The following is a 14,793-nucleotide window of genomic DNA, read 5'->3' as shown; positions in this document are numbered from 1 at the left end:
AAAAAAACTTCTTCCTCCATCTCCAGTGCTATGCAAAATATGGTCTATGGACTACGGTACATGCGCCACCAGTTTCCACGGAAAATATCTACTGTGTGAGGATCTTGGCGAGGCCAAGGCAACTTCAGCTGGCTGACAAGGTCTCAGAAGAAGGACAGCTGCAGTCCTCTTGGTGGTTTTAGGTTTTTTGGGAACTACACTCTGCAAAAGAAAGCCAGAGCTTCCTGGCGGACCCGCTAATGATTGCTGTATTCCTAATTTTAGGGAAGAGCGCTTAGTTTCAAAATCCTCAAAATGTCCATTGCCTTGTAGAATTTTAATCAAGCAGAATGTTAGTGTAGGAGAAGGTGTTAATGCTTTACGCAAGGTTGAGCTATTTGTGGAAAAGAATTAATAGGCTCCTTGGTATATACTTCCCACTAAACAAAGATAAATGTTATTAAAGCTTTTATTCAATATATGCTACAAATACAACAATAGTTAGGATATCAAAACTGTAGAATAGATCTAAGTGAACCTTTAAAAAGTACAATAAAGAAATTAAAGTTACAGAAAGAACTGCAAAGAGGGGATACATTTTTAAAAGGGCCTGCTTTGAACTTGGGGCTTCTAGTAAAGATTGGATTAGGAAGGTACTATTCTAGCTTGGGTAGCCAATTTCTCCATAGCTCAACAGCACTCCAAGCCTTGGCTTGTGTGGGCAGCCCATTATCTCACACCTGTCTTTGATAGTAACCCATGCTCAGAACATGCCTTTGAAAATCATTGTCTCACACCTGTGACTGTAACCCATGCTCTGAATACGCCCTTGAAAATCAAAGAAATTGTAACTAGATGAAAGTGGACAAAAAACTTGTTATCGTGAGAAAAAAGAATCATTATGTGACTTATGATATAAAAATAAAGTCTGGTGCTCGAGAGCCAGAGCCATACCATCAGCCTTGCTGTGAGTGTGTCTCTCATCTCTTTGAGCGCCAACACCCCTCACTCCTTGGGGCCTCTGGACTGGCTGGAGCTGGTCTCTGGCAGGATCTAAACTAACTATATCATTAAACACACACTTTAGTACACTTGACATTCCTTTTGCAGTAAGATTTTCTCAGGGCTGGCACTGTGGTTCACTAGGTTAATCCTCTGCCTGCGGCGCCGGCATCCCATATGGGCACTGGGTTCTAGTCCCAGTCGCTCCTCTTCCACTCCAGCTCTCTGCTGTGGCCTGGGAGGGCAGTGGAGGGTGGCCCAAGTGCTTGGGTGCCTGCACCCGCATGGGAGACCAGGAAGAAGCACCTGGCTCCTGGCTTCGGATCGGTGTAGTTTCAGCCGTAGCGGCCATTTAGGGGGTGAACCAACGGAAGGAAGATCTTTCTGTCTCTCTCTCTCTCTCTCTGACTCTGTCAAATAAAAAAAATAACAAAAATTAAAATTTTTTTTTTCAGTGAAGGAAGCAATGCACTGATTTGATTGCTGGCACTAATTCATTTCTCACTGCAAACCAAGAACAGATTACAGATGGGCAGTTTTGAATAGTGCTGGTCTAAATGATCAGCTACCACAGGCAATAGCCCAGGAGCTATTCAATGGATACCATCATCTTCCCTTTTCCTTGAGGAATACATTCCACGATCCCTAGTGGATGCTGAAGTCACAGATGGTGATTTCTCTGGCCCTCTATACTGGCACTGCATGACAGCCAATCTAACAACCCCGATGGCTATAAATGACCAACAGGTGGTAAGCATATACTGCATGAACATATAGGGAAAAGGGATAATTTCTTATCCTGGGCAGGATGGGACAGCACAAGATTTCATAATGCTACTCAGAACAGCAGGCAATTTAAAACTTATGAAATGCTTGTTTCTAGAATTTTCCATGTAAAATTTTCAGACCTCAGTTAACTGCAACAACTGAAACCTCAGAAAACAAAACTGGACAAGGAGGATACTGATTATGCAAGTAAGAGGTAAGTTTGTTTTCAAGAGAAGTGTTTTATCTACAGACAAAACGTCAAAGGTTTTTACCTGATACAGGGTATAAGCAGGAAGACCAGTTTTCTGTCTGAGTAAGCCAGTTGCTTTTCCTGTAGGTGCTGTGAGCAAAACTTCTATAGCCTTGTCTGCCTCTCGCTGACTTTCCTTAGTAAACGTAATCCACTCTTCTGGGACATCCTGATCTTGCTCAAAATCTTCACAAGCATTTTTTATTTCTCTTTCTTCCAACTGCTCTATATACTTAAAAAGACGGCTGACAATTGTGGTCTTCCCACAGCCACCTTTCCCACTTATGACTGTCACAGCTTTGGAGCAAATCATTTCCAAAGCAGCCACCTGATCCTGATCCAGACGCATGTCCCTTATGTCTGCATTAGTTTCATCTTCACCATTATTCCCAATACGGTCCTCACTGTCCTGTGTATCGAGCACATCCACAGAACTTTCTAGTCTTGTGTCATCAGGTTTGCTTTCGTTCACTGCATCTTCACTGCCTGAATCCTCAGACTTCGTGTTCTGAATAGACGCAAGCACCTTCTTGACATCAACACGTAAATGCCACGGGGGTCTCTCCATCAGGTCACACACTGAAGAGGCAATGCCCCTTTCGGCCTGGTAAAGGTCATAAAGAAAGACACAGCCCTTCTCATAGGTCACCACATGAATATCCTTCAAAAACTTCAGAGACTGCCAAACATCATGGAAAGACATGTGCTCTGACAATTCCAAAGTCAAGTCAGCTTCTTCAACACATGTGTGCCCATGTTCTCGACATATCTGCTTCAGCTTAGAATATATTATCAATGCATTCTTCTCCAAATCAGTCATCAACTGGAGAAGAGGCTTACACTGACAAAACGCCGTCCAACTTGCCTCACATTGCAGAAGTCTCAATTCTCTGTAGGTTACCTTTAAAAAAATTAAATTCAAGTTGATTTACAAAACTTATAAATGTTGATGGATATTAGAACAGTTAAAGCTACCTTATTTGATGACAATCTTAAGTTCCACAAGATAAGTATTCCAACTAAAGGAGGGGGGAGGCAACTATATACTTAACACATTTCTAAATTTTTAACTGATGGCACTGTGATGCCAAAGTGACATACAGAGAGAGGGAGACATACAGAAAAAAAGATGCTCCATTTACTCATACACTCCTCAAATATCCACAACTGCCAAGGATGGAACAAGCCGAAGCCAGGAGCAAAGAACTCCATTTTGGTCTCCAACATTGGTGGCAGGTGCCCAAGTACTTGGGCCATCTTCTACTGCTTTCCACTGCTTTCTCAGGTACATTAGCAGGGAGCTGGATTAGAAGTGAAGCAGTTGAGGACTAGAAACAAACTGAGGCCGGTGCCGCGGTCCACTAGGCTAATCCTCCGCCTTGCGGCGCCAGCACACCGGGTTCTAGTCCTGGTCGGGGCGCCAGATTCTGTCTCGGTTGCCCCTCTTCTAGGCCAGCTCTCTGCTGTGGCCAGGGAGTGCAGTGGAGGATGGCCCAAGTACCTGGGCCCTGCACCCCAAGGGAGACCAGGAGAAGTACCTGGCTCCTGCCATCGGATCAGCGCGGTGCGCCCGCCGCAGTGCACCGGCCGCGGCGGCCATTGGAGGCTGCACCAACAGCAAAGGAACAAAGGAAGACCTTTCTCTCTGTCTCTCTCTCTCACTGTCCACTCTGCCTGTCAAAAAAAAAAAAAAAAAAAGAATCAAACTGGTGCTCTAATACAGGATGCCGTCATCCCAAGTATCACATGACACTGCTGTCACAATTAGTGTTAATGGTCAAATAACAGGTGGGCATTTGGCCTAGCAGTTAAGACACTAGTTGGGAAGACCACATCCTGCACTGAAGTACCTGGATTTGAATACCAACTCCACTCCAGATTCTAGCTTCCTGCTAATGCAGACCCTGAGATGAGATAGGTGATGACTTCAGTGGTTGGGTCCCTACCACTCACATATGACATGTGGATTGGGTTCCTAGCTCACGGCATTAGCCTAGCCCAGCGCCAGCTGCTGTTGGCATTCAAGGGATGGGAGTCTTGCTCTGTTTGTCTCTGTCTGCCTCTCTCTCAAAAAAAATAAATAAATAAAAAGGGAGATAGCAGATAATGCTATAAGGCTTACCACAAAAAATAGAAATTCCATGCTTTATCCTTTTCTAGCTTTTCTAAAGGCACCATCTCCAACACTTCAGTTACATCTTTCACAATTCATCTCATATCAAAATATTATTTACGCTTCAATTTTTTTTTTTTTTTTTTGACAGGCAGAGTGGACGGTGAGAGAGAGACAGAGAGAAAGGTCTTCCTTTGCCGTTGGTTTACCCTCCAATGGCTGACGCGGCCAGTGCACTGCGGCCAGCGCACTACGCTGATCCGATGGCAGGAGCCAGGCACTTATCCTGGTCTCCCATGGGGTGCAGGGCCCAAGGACTTGGGCCATCCTCCACTGCACTCCCTGGCCACAGCAGAGAGCTGGCCTGGAAGAGGAGCGACCAGGACAGAATCCGGCACCCCAACCGGGACTAGAACCCGGGGTGCCGGCGCCGCAAGGTGGAGGATTAGCCTAGTGAGCCGCGGCACCGGCCTACACTTCAATTTTTTTAATTTAAATCTTTAGTATCTTCTGAACTATGGAAAAGTCTCTCCCTATGGAAGATCTTTACTTATCACGTCCACACATTTCTCTTCCACCCATCTTTTAAAAAAAGATATAGTATATATTTTGCTATTCAATTGTGGCTAGACAGGTGCTTATTATGCTTATATAAACAGGATACATAGCCAAGTGACATAATGAACAATGTGATTTTTTTTGTGCAGAACTTGGTATGCACTACGAAGTTAATGTCTGCCTGTCTTCCTGGCTTGTTTAGCTTTTTAGTGTCCAAATGCTACAGAACAGACACAGAACTCCCCCAGCCATGATCCTCTCAGAGGTCATTTACCAGTTCCATTTTTACTTCATGGAGACATATTTCTGAGCCCTCTATACCATGTACGTCTGAATTGAATCCCCTCAAAATTTGTATGTTGAAATGCTAAACATCAGTACCTCGAATATGACAATATTTGTTAACTACAGTTTCTAAAGAGGTAATTAAGGTTAGATGAGATCATAACCTTACTAACAAGGTCCCTAGAGTGGGCCTTTATCCAATACAACTAGCATCCTCATAAGAAGAGGTTAGGACATAGTGAAGTACAAAAGGAAGACCACCTGAAGACACAGAGAGAAGACAATCATTTACAGTCAAGGAGAGAAGCCTCAACAGAAGCCAGCCCTACCCACACATTGGTCTCAGATTTGTAGCCTGCAGAAACATGAGGCAATAAATTTCTGTTTTGGAAGGCATTTAGCATGTGGTATTTATTACAGCCACCCAGACAAATTAATATAATACCTGGAGAGTGGTTCACCTGCTAAATAGGGAGACCTGAAGCCCCCTTTTCTTATTTTAGGCCAGAACATTGCAACCAGGTTGAAACTCCCCCGTAGTCAGGCACCACTTAATGACAGGGATATATTCTGAAAAGTGTACTATTAAGATGAGCCCATCACTGTACAAACATTAGAATACACTTACACAGTTTTGCTGTCAACAAGCAGTATCATCACATGGGGCCACCACGGTATATGCAGTCCACTTCTGAATAAAATTCATTATACAGTGCATAACTAATTTTTCCCTCAGAATAGTGACTATATAGAAGACAAGACTTCCACACACTGACATGCGGGTAAGGAGGAGCCTATTCCCTAGCAAAAACTCTTTGAGCCACAAGACAATCCCTACCTTATGCTCACCCAGTGTCCCTAAGTTTGGAACCTCTCAGTTGAATGTCATCAGAGTGAACCTCTATTTTCTTGCTAGCATGGGAAGCAGTATCACTTAATGATCACACTAGGAGGAGAATATGGGACTCCTCCATCTTCAGACACAAGTTCACAGGTTCTCACTCAAGTACTTGCATTCATGCCACCAACATAGAAGACCTGAATTGTATTCCCTGCTCCCACTTTCATCCCTGGCTCAGCCTGGCCATTGCAGGCATTTGGGGAATGAACCAGGAAACAGGACCTCTGTCTGCTTCTCAAATAAACAAAGACATGAAAAATACACAGAAATTTTAAAAACAGGAGACAGACAAGAAGGGAGAGAAAGAGGAAGGGAAGAAGGCTGGCTCTAGGATCTTTATTGACATGATCTCAAATTCAACTAACCAGAAAGAAAAATGTGAGGTCCACTCCTCACCTGGAAGATGCTGAGCTCAGCGAGCCCATGAGAGGGCCTGATCACATCCTGCTCTACACCAGTAGGGCCTCAAGATGCTTGCTGAAATGCATGGGTCTCACACAATGCATATTTTTAATAACAATTGATATAATGAATTCCTGAAATGTGGACAGGCTAACTTTTTTAGCTCTCTAAAGTTCTCTTAGTATCTTCTAGTTAGAAAGAACATTAGATTTTAAAATATTTTTAAAAGAAAATGAGGGAGTATTATTATCTGCCCCCTACAGCTCATTGCTCCACCTCCCTTCTCTATTAGGCATATTAATTTTCTACTGAATAAGTATTTATACTAATCTGATATTCTAGTATGATATCTTTCAAAGCACACTGAATTTATAGTCACTTTACAGAAGGAACAAATTAATTATTACAATAATTCTCAAACCGGGGAGGAGGGGTCAGCAAACATTCTTGAATGTCTAAGAATTAACTCAGAATTTCTTAAATGCATTCTCATTTGGAAAATCACCTTATAACAAAGTATTATCAAGATTTAAGTACCATATTTGATTTCAGCATTGGAATCTCAGAGTTGTATTTCTGTACTCTTAGACACATAATAAACAAAAAAGTAAATTCATTTATAAATGCTATTATTATACAAATAAAAATCAGATGATTCTATGACTATATCATATAAATAATGAAAGCTTTCAACAGTTCATACTGGAAAATAGAAAAGTGCATTGCAGAGAAGGGAGGGACTGGCCAAACATAACTTAATATCTATAATCTTGTTACAAATGAAGATTTCATTACAGAAAAATACTTGTCAAATTATATAATTAAATTAATAGTGATAATTTGTCATCCATTTTGTTGTTTCAGTTCTTACTTATAAATTTATTGACTTCATACTTGCATAAGAACTATAAGCACAGAAGTTTGTATTTAATTGTAACACACAAAGAAAAATAAAACACTGAAGTCTACATAATAATTTTTCCTCTAAAGGAAATGAAAAATTGTCTAATTTCAAAAGTTTGCTTTATGCAAGGTTACTAGATGTTGAGCATTTACTTACTTACTTTACTAAATCCAAGCTTCCACGGATGTGTACCTAAAATACCTTCTATCTTAGCCAACACTTCGTCAGAACGTGAGCTTATGAGCTGTTTAAAATGACGAGGCAGGAGAACTGGAAGGAATTCCATTATTTTTGGAAACTGCAAAGCTGTCGTTACATATATAAAGTGATCTACAAAATATTAGAAAAGAACAAATTAAAACATACAAATGAGCACACAGACTGAATGATTATAAGATTTTCCCACTTAGGACAACCATTTCAAGAAATCCAAAGAGAAACAAATCTATTAGAACCAGCAAAAAAGCTGATCATGGGAGGGAACCCAAGATGGCAGTTTAGGAAATGACATACTGCACTAGGCTATGGATAAACAGTTAAAAAAAAAGTAGGAAGTTCACTCCCCGGAGAATTGGAGAGAAAACTGCACTAGAAATCCTACAAGAGGAAGATGAATGCCGTGGACCTCTGTGGAGGGTGTGGACATGCAACACAAACACAAGCACAACTGCAGGAGCTGAGCGCCAGAGCAGGCAGCAGCTTGGAGATGGAGGCAAGATCGGACTTCCGCGACCCATGGTGATGCAGCGGGAGGGAGAGTGTGGAGCACTGGGGGCTAGCAGTTGCTAGTGGTTGCCAGCAGATGCAGTGGATACAGAGGAGGCATGCTTATCTCACCCTAACTTCCCCACAACCGGGCCTGCTGCCCAGCCAAGAATGGACAGGAGCCATTTTGGGTTTGGGTGGGAGCTGTGGAAGACTTTGTGCATGCACACAGAAACTGGTTGAAACAGGACACCATATTTTCGGCAGTATTGGTGGCAATGGCAGGAAGAGGGAAACATTCAGCCAGTAGCTCTTGCCTATGTGTGTGATCCAGCAGAGGGAAAAATCTGCAGTCCCGACTGACTTGGAGCTTGGCTGCAAGGTGGCTAGGGAACCACTTAGGATGAAGAGGCACCCACAGCCTCCCAGGATCAAGACATCTAGGAGCAGCTGTCTAGGGAACATCTGTCTCTCTGTTGATGGAGAGGAGGGTAGGGCAGAGAGAAATCTCTGACCCCAGTGATGTGGGAGCCTCATGTGCTAAGACCATGGGGACTCAGTGGTTACATGAGAAGATGTAGGATATAGCTAGATCTCTGTGCAATCACCAGGTGTGGCTCCAACACTCAGAGCTCTTTGGTTGCCTAGAGCAAGTCACTGCAGGGGGAACACTGCACAGATCATTTGTGTGGTTCATATGGTGGCACAGAACACAGGGGAGGCTAACACCCAGGCACTAAGATCCACCATGCCCAACCTGGGTGCTACCCTGGATACTCGCCCCACCTTGGAGGACTGACCAGAGTTCCCCAGTCACACCCACTATGTACCGCTTGGTATTCACTGAAAGAGAAGACATTCTACTAAGCCACAGAGGGATAGCTCAAAGACAAAAGTCATCATCGGTGAAAAACAAAAATCAACTCCACAAATGCCTAAAAACAAATGCAAAAACTCAAGAACTAGGAATAAGGAAAACACCATGAAGCCACTAAATGAACACATTTCAATACTATAATGCAAAGATAAAGAGACGGAAGAAATGCTGGAAGCAGAATTCAAAAAATTAATCATGGGTCTAGTGAAAAGCAATCAGAAGCAAATTCACAAATGAAAGAAAACCATACATGGCATGAATGAAAATTTTCCCATGAAATTGAGATTTAAAGAGAAATCAAAATAAAATATTAGAAATGAAAAATAAATCAAATAAAAAATGCATTAGAAAACCTTAACAGCAGACTTGGCGAGGCAGAAGAAAGAATATCTGAACTAGAAGACAAATATTTGGAAATCTTACAGCCAGGCCAGGAAAAAAAAAAAAAAAAGAATAGAAAACTGACTTTACACACAGTGTTGGAAATTTAAAGGATACTATCAAATGACCCAAGATACAGGTCTCAGAGTTCCTGAAAGTGTGGGAAGAGAGAACAGACTAGAACAACTATTTAGTGAAACAATTACAGAAAACTTCCCCAATTTGGAAAAAGAAAGGGATATTCAAGTAGAGATTTTGGAAATCTTACAGTCAGACCAAAAAAAAAAAAAAAAAAAAAGAAGAAGAAGAACAAAATAGAAAAAAACAGTGTTGTAAATCTATGGGATACTACCAAATGGCCCAACATATGGGCCTTAGGAATTCCTGCAGGAACGAAAAGAATGAAGGGAATAGGAAGCCTATTTAGTGAAATAATTACAGAAAACATCCCCAATTTGCAGAAAGAAAGGGATGTTCAAGTAGAAGAAGCACATAGAACTCCTAACAGATATGACCAGAAAAGATCTTCACCATGATACATTGTAGTCAGTAAAATATAAAGAAAAGATTCTAATATGTGCATGAGAGAAATGCCAGATTACTTTCAGAGGACCTCCAATTAGTCTCACAGCTGACTTCTCATTAGAAACCCTACAGAGGTCAGGAGGGAATGGCAAGATATAGTCCAAGTCTTAAAAGAAAAAAACTGTCAACCCAGAATACTGTACCCTGCAAAGATCTCATTTATGAATGAAGGTGAAACAAAGATCTTCCATAACAAACAGAAATAATTTGTCAACACTCATCCAGCCCCGCAGAAAATGCTTAAGGATGTGCTACACACAGAAAGACAGCCATCGTTACAAAAGAATGAGAAGGCAGAAAATCCACCAGTAGAAATACAAAAGAAATCCAATGTAAACAACAGGTATATTTATGGAAAAATGGCAGGGCCAAGTCATCAATAATCAAGTCACCTTGAATGTAAATGGTATTAATTCTCCAGTTAAAAGATACAGACTGCCTGAATGCGTTAAAAAAGAAAACCCATCTATTTGCTGCCTACAATAAGCACATCTCACTAACAAAGATGCACACAAAACTGACAGTGAAAGAATAGAAAAAGATAGTCCATGCTAACAGAAACCAAAAAAGAGCTAATGTAGCCATCATAACATCAGACAAAATAGACTAACATAACAACTGTTAAAAGAGACAGAGAAGGGCACTATGTAATGATTAAGGGATCAACCCAACAGGAAGATGTGACCATAATAAATGTACACGCACCTATACAGGGTACCTGGATACTTAAAAAAAATGTTAATAGGCAGACTCCAACACAATACTAATGGAGGACCTCAATACCCTACATTCAGCAATGGACAGAGCAACCAGACAGAAAAATCAGCAAGGAAACAACAGAGTTAATCAATACCATAGAGCAAACAGACCTCATGGATATCTACAGAACCTTTCTCCCTAGAGTGGCAGAATACACATTCTTCTCATCAGTGCATGGAACACTCTCTAGGATGGACCATATGCTAGACCACAAAACAAGTCTCAGCAATTAAAAAAAAAATCAAAATCATTACAAAATGTGTGTCTTCTCAGACCACAATGGAATAAAGTTAGAAATCAACAATTTAGCTGGTGCTGCGGCTCACTAGGCTAATCCTCTGCCTGCGGCACTGGCACCCCGAGTTCTAGTCCCAGTTGGGGTGCCGGATTCTGTCCCAGTTGCTCCTCTTCTAGTCCAGCTCTCTGCTGTGGCCCGGGAAGGCAGTGGAGGAAGGCCCAAATGCTTGGGCCCTGCACCCACATGGGAGACCAGGAGGAAGCACCTGGCTCCTGGATTTGGATCAGTGCAGTGTGCCGGCCATAGCACCCATTTGGGGAGTGAACCAATGGAAGGAAGACCTTTCTTTCTGTCTCTCTTTCACTGTCTAACTCTGCCTGTCCAAAAAAAAAAAAAAAGAAATCAACAACTCAATCTCTAGAACATATGTAAACATGTGCAGACTGAACAACATGCTACTGAATGAGAAATCAAAAAATCTCTGGAAACAAATGAAGATAACAATACATTTTATCAAGACTTTGTGGATAAAGCAAGAAAGCAAGAGCAGTGTTAAGAGGGACATTTATCACAATTGGTGCCTACATGATGAAATTGGAAAGGTACCAAATAAGGATTTCAAGGACCTAGAATATCAACGACAAACCAAACCCAAAACTAGTAGGAAGAAACAATTAAAATTAGAGAAGAAATAAATGAAACAAACAAAAAAAATACAAAAAAATAAGTGAAATGAAAAGTTGTATTTTTGAACAAATAAACAAAATTCATACACCATCAGTGCAACTAACCAAAAAGGAAAACACCCTAATCAATAAAATCAGAGATGAAAAAGGGAATGTTACAACAGAAATAAACAGAATCAGAAATTATTACAAAGAGCTGTATGCCAACAAACTAGGAAACCTATATTACTAGAAAGATACACTCTACCAAAATTAGGTCATGAAAATATAGAAAGTCTAAGCAGACCAATAATCAAGACAGAGACTGAATCAGTAATAAAGACACCCCCAATAAAGAAAACCCCAGGACCAGATGGTTTCACTGCTGAATTCTATCAGACATTTAAAAAAGAACTAATTCCAATTCTTCCCAAGCTGCTCAAAACAATTGAAAAGGAAAGACTCTTCCCAAACTCCTTCTACTAAGCCTGCATCACCTTAATACCCAAACCTAGAAAAGATGAAACAGAGAAAGGGAATCATAGACCAATATCCCTGATGAACACAGATGCAAAAATCCTCCATAAAATATTAGCTAATTGAATCCAACAACACATCAGAAAGATCATCCACCCTCACCAAATGGAATTTATCCCTGGAATGCAGGGACGGTTCTGTTAGGAAGAGAGTTGCAGATAGGTGCCTCCTCACAAGGGGCACCAAAAATGTTAGAAAAAGAGGTGCAGAATAGAGAAGAGACAATGTAAGAATTTACAGCCAGAATAAATTTATTCAGAGAAAATAAGTTCATAGAGGTGGGTGACCAATGGCCAGTGTGCACACTGATGGAACATGTGGCAGATGGCCCCGATCCCAGGGGCCTTTTTATATTTTAGGAGGGCTCAAGATGGGTGTGGGAGTAGGTGGAGGTGAATTCCTGGAACTGGTCTTTCAGGTGGCTGTGTTGGGCCTTGGAAACCTGGGAAAGAATGTGCGGGTGGGGTATGAAGACAATAGGGTATGAGACTCAACTGAGATCCAAGGACAAGGAATAAATTCCATTGTTCATCTATCTTTGGGGCAATGAGCAAGAATGACTGAGGCTTATGTCTTTGTTCCATCAATGCTGACTCTGCGTACAGATAAGGAGAAGGGGTGCCAATTTCTCTCTGGCTACTCCCTGCTGATGTGGGAATGAGTATGTTAGCTCAGAGGGGGTGGTCTATAATAGGTTTTAGACCTCTATGGCCTTCTGGGCTTAAAAGATATTGGGGAACAGCAATAGTTTTTGAAGGGTCTTTTAGAGAGATGCGAATAGGGGTATAGTGGGTGGCGATTACCGTGTGGGAGGTATCCCACACTACAGGATTAACCAAGGGAAGGGAGGAAGGCTGGGTGGATAGGTGGAGAGAGGAAAGTCCATCATATGAAGTATAAAGGTTTATGTTTTATCCCTGGTGGAAATGGAGATAGATGCCCCCGAGCAGTGGAGAAGGTCCCTGCCTAAGAGGGGGGTGGGGCAGTTAGGAAGGACAAGAAAGAAATGCAGGAGAGTAACATCTCCAAAGGAGCCATGTAAAGGAGGGGTCTTATCAGGCATTTTGATTAGGCTGTTCATGCCAACAACAGGGACTGAGGAAGGAAGGAGTGGACTGCAATATTCATTTAAAACAGATAAACTAGCCCCAGTGTCCACCAAGAAAGAAACTCGCTTGCCAAACACTGTCCAAATCACCCTCGTGTCCCTGGACTCATCTGCAACACAGGCTACAGCACCTGGGCTTCCTTATTCTGTTAGATTTAACAGAGACGAGATGTCCAGTGCTGGAGGGGTTTGAGCAGAAGGCTGTTCCATAAAGAAGGGTCTCCCAACCTGGGGGCAGCCCATCTTCCAGTGACCCCACTGTCTGCACTTGGGATACAAGGCAGGGGGAGGCCTCAGGTTAGGGCAGCTCCTGGCCCAATGTCCAGTACTGTCACACTTAATACAGCTCCTAGGGGGGCTAGAGCCTTGAATTAAGGTGGGCTTTGAGTTGGAGCAGGCCTTGGACTAGTGCCCAGCATTGCCACGGCCCGTGAGGGGTGGGACTTGGCTTGTGATTAGGGTTTTGGTGGATTACCAAGGCAAGCATCTGAGACTTTAGTTTTCTATCTATTTCCTTCTGAATCATTAATTCCTCATCTTCATTGTTAAAAACATGAAAAGCTGCATCTATGAGGTCTTTCTGGAGGGGTTTGTGGACCATCTTGTAATTTTTGGAGTTTGTGATGGATATCTGGAGTTCACTGGGACATAAAATGGGAATCTAAAAATAGCTGTCCTTCTAGGGAATTGAGGCCAATTGCCCAGAAGTGTTAATATATTTTGTCATTGCCTCTGTAAGGTGGGAAATAAGCAGAGCAGGGTTTTCACTGGGTTCCTGAGAAACCTCTTGGATCTTCTCATAATTAACCGGTTTGTTGCTATTCTTATCTAGAGCCACCAGCAGGCATGAGATCATGTGGTCTTGGACCTAAAGTCCGGGGTCCCCAGGTTGGTAAACCCAATCTGGGTTAGGATTGGCTCTGGGGACGGCTCGAGCTGGGTGTCTGTCTGGGGCCTGGTGCTGCATCTCATCTGCATGCCGCTCAGCAGCATGCCAGATATGTTCCAATTCCTATGGAGTTAGGGTAGAGGACAGAACTATACAGATCATTCCAAATTAAGCTATAGGACTGAGTCAGGTGGAGTGATCCCTTACAATATTTGGAGGGATTATCTGAGAATGAGCCTAGACATTCCTCAATCTGGCTAAGGTCTGATAGAGAGAAGGGCAGAGACCCTAACCAGATCTTCCACCCCAGCCACCTCTTTCCAGGAAAGGAAGGGTTTGGGTTGCAGGGTTTGATATTGCATGTGGGGAGGAGATAGGGTCGGGGAAGAGGCGAGGAGGGAGGGGGTAGGGTAGTGGGAGGAGACAGGGTGGGAGGGTTAGGGTGGTGGGAGGAGGCAGGGTGGGATCTGATGGAGGATTAGGGTCAGAGAGGAGTCTGGAAGTTGAGGCTCCAGAACTCCTTGGAATGGGGGATAGGACAGGGGATCACTGGCAGGATCAGGGTTACAGAACTGATGAGATGAGGGAGGGAATGGGGAAGGGAATAGTGATGGGGCAGAAGGCATATAGTGGGTTTTTTCCTACTTGGGGAAAACTAGGTGAAGAGAATGTGGGGAAGAAGAGGGCAGAATGGTGGTAACTGACCCTGCTGCCACTGATGGGGTGGAAGAGGAGGAGGGGGGAGAAAGAGATAAGGGCGAGTGAGCAACTAGACTAGGCCTGCACCCGAGATACCGGCTTCTCAGGTGAAGGGAGGGTGGGGTGGGGAGGTAGAAAGTTTGAGAGAAGGATCCAAGCCTTCTTCCTCTATGAGAACTTGGAGTGAG

General features: G+C 42.7%; 1 protein-coding gene across 3 annotated transcripts in view; it reads right to left on the bottom strand.

The window, feature by feature from the left end:
- Window positions 1-14,793, bottom strand: part of HELB (DNA helicase B) — a 65,707-nt gene that overhangs the window by 37,736 nt on the left and 13,178 nt on the right. For all 3 annotated transcript variants that reach the window (XR_007919494.2, XM_002711317.5, XM_008256755.4), the window contains exons 3-4: window positions 7,323-7,492; window positions 2,022-2,900 (exon numbers count right to left, since the gene is read on the bottom strand). Coding sequence is in view for 2 of the 3 variants with exons in the window: in XM_002711317.5 (XP_002711363.3) it covers window positions 2,022-2,900; window positions 7,323-7,492 (1,049 nt within the window). In the remaining variant the exon portion in view is untranslated. The remainder of the gene's footprint in view (window positions 1-2,021; window positions 2,901-7,322; window positions 7,493-14,793) is intronic.

This window comes from Oryctolagus cuniculus, chromosome 11, assembly GCF_964237555.1.
Source record: "Oryctolagus cuniculus chromosome 11, mOryCun1.1, whole genome shotgun sequence".
NCBI classification, from domain to species: domain Eukaryota; kingdom Metazoa; phylum Chordata; class Mammalia; order Lagomorpha; family Leporidae; genus Oryctolagus; species Oryctolagus cuniculus.
Note: the sequence above shows the minus strand (reverse complement) of the source record. Positions and strands in the feature narration are given on the sequence as shown.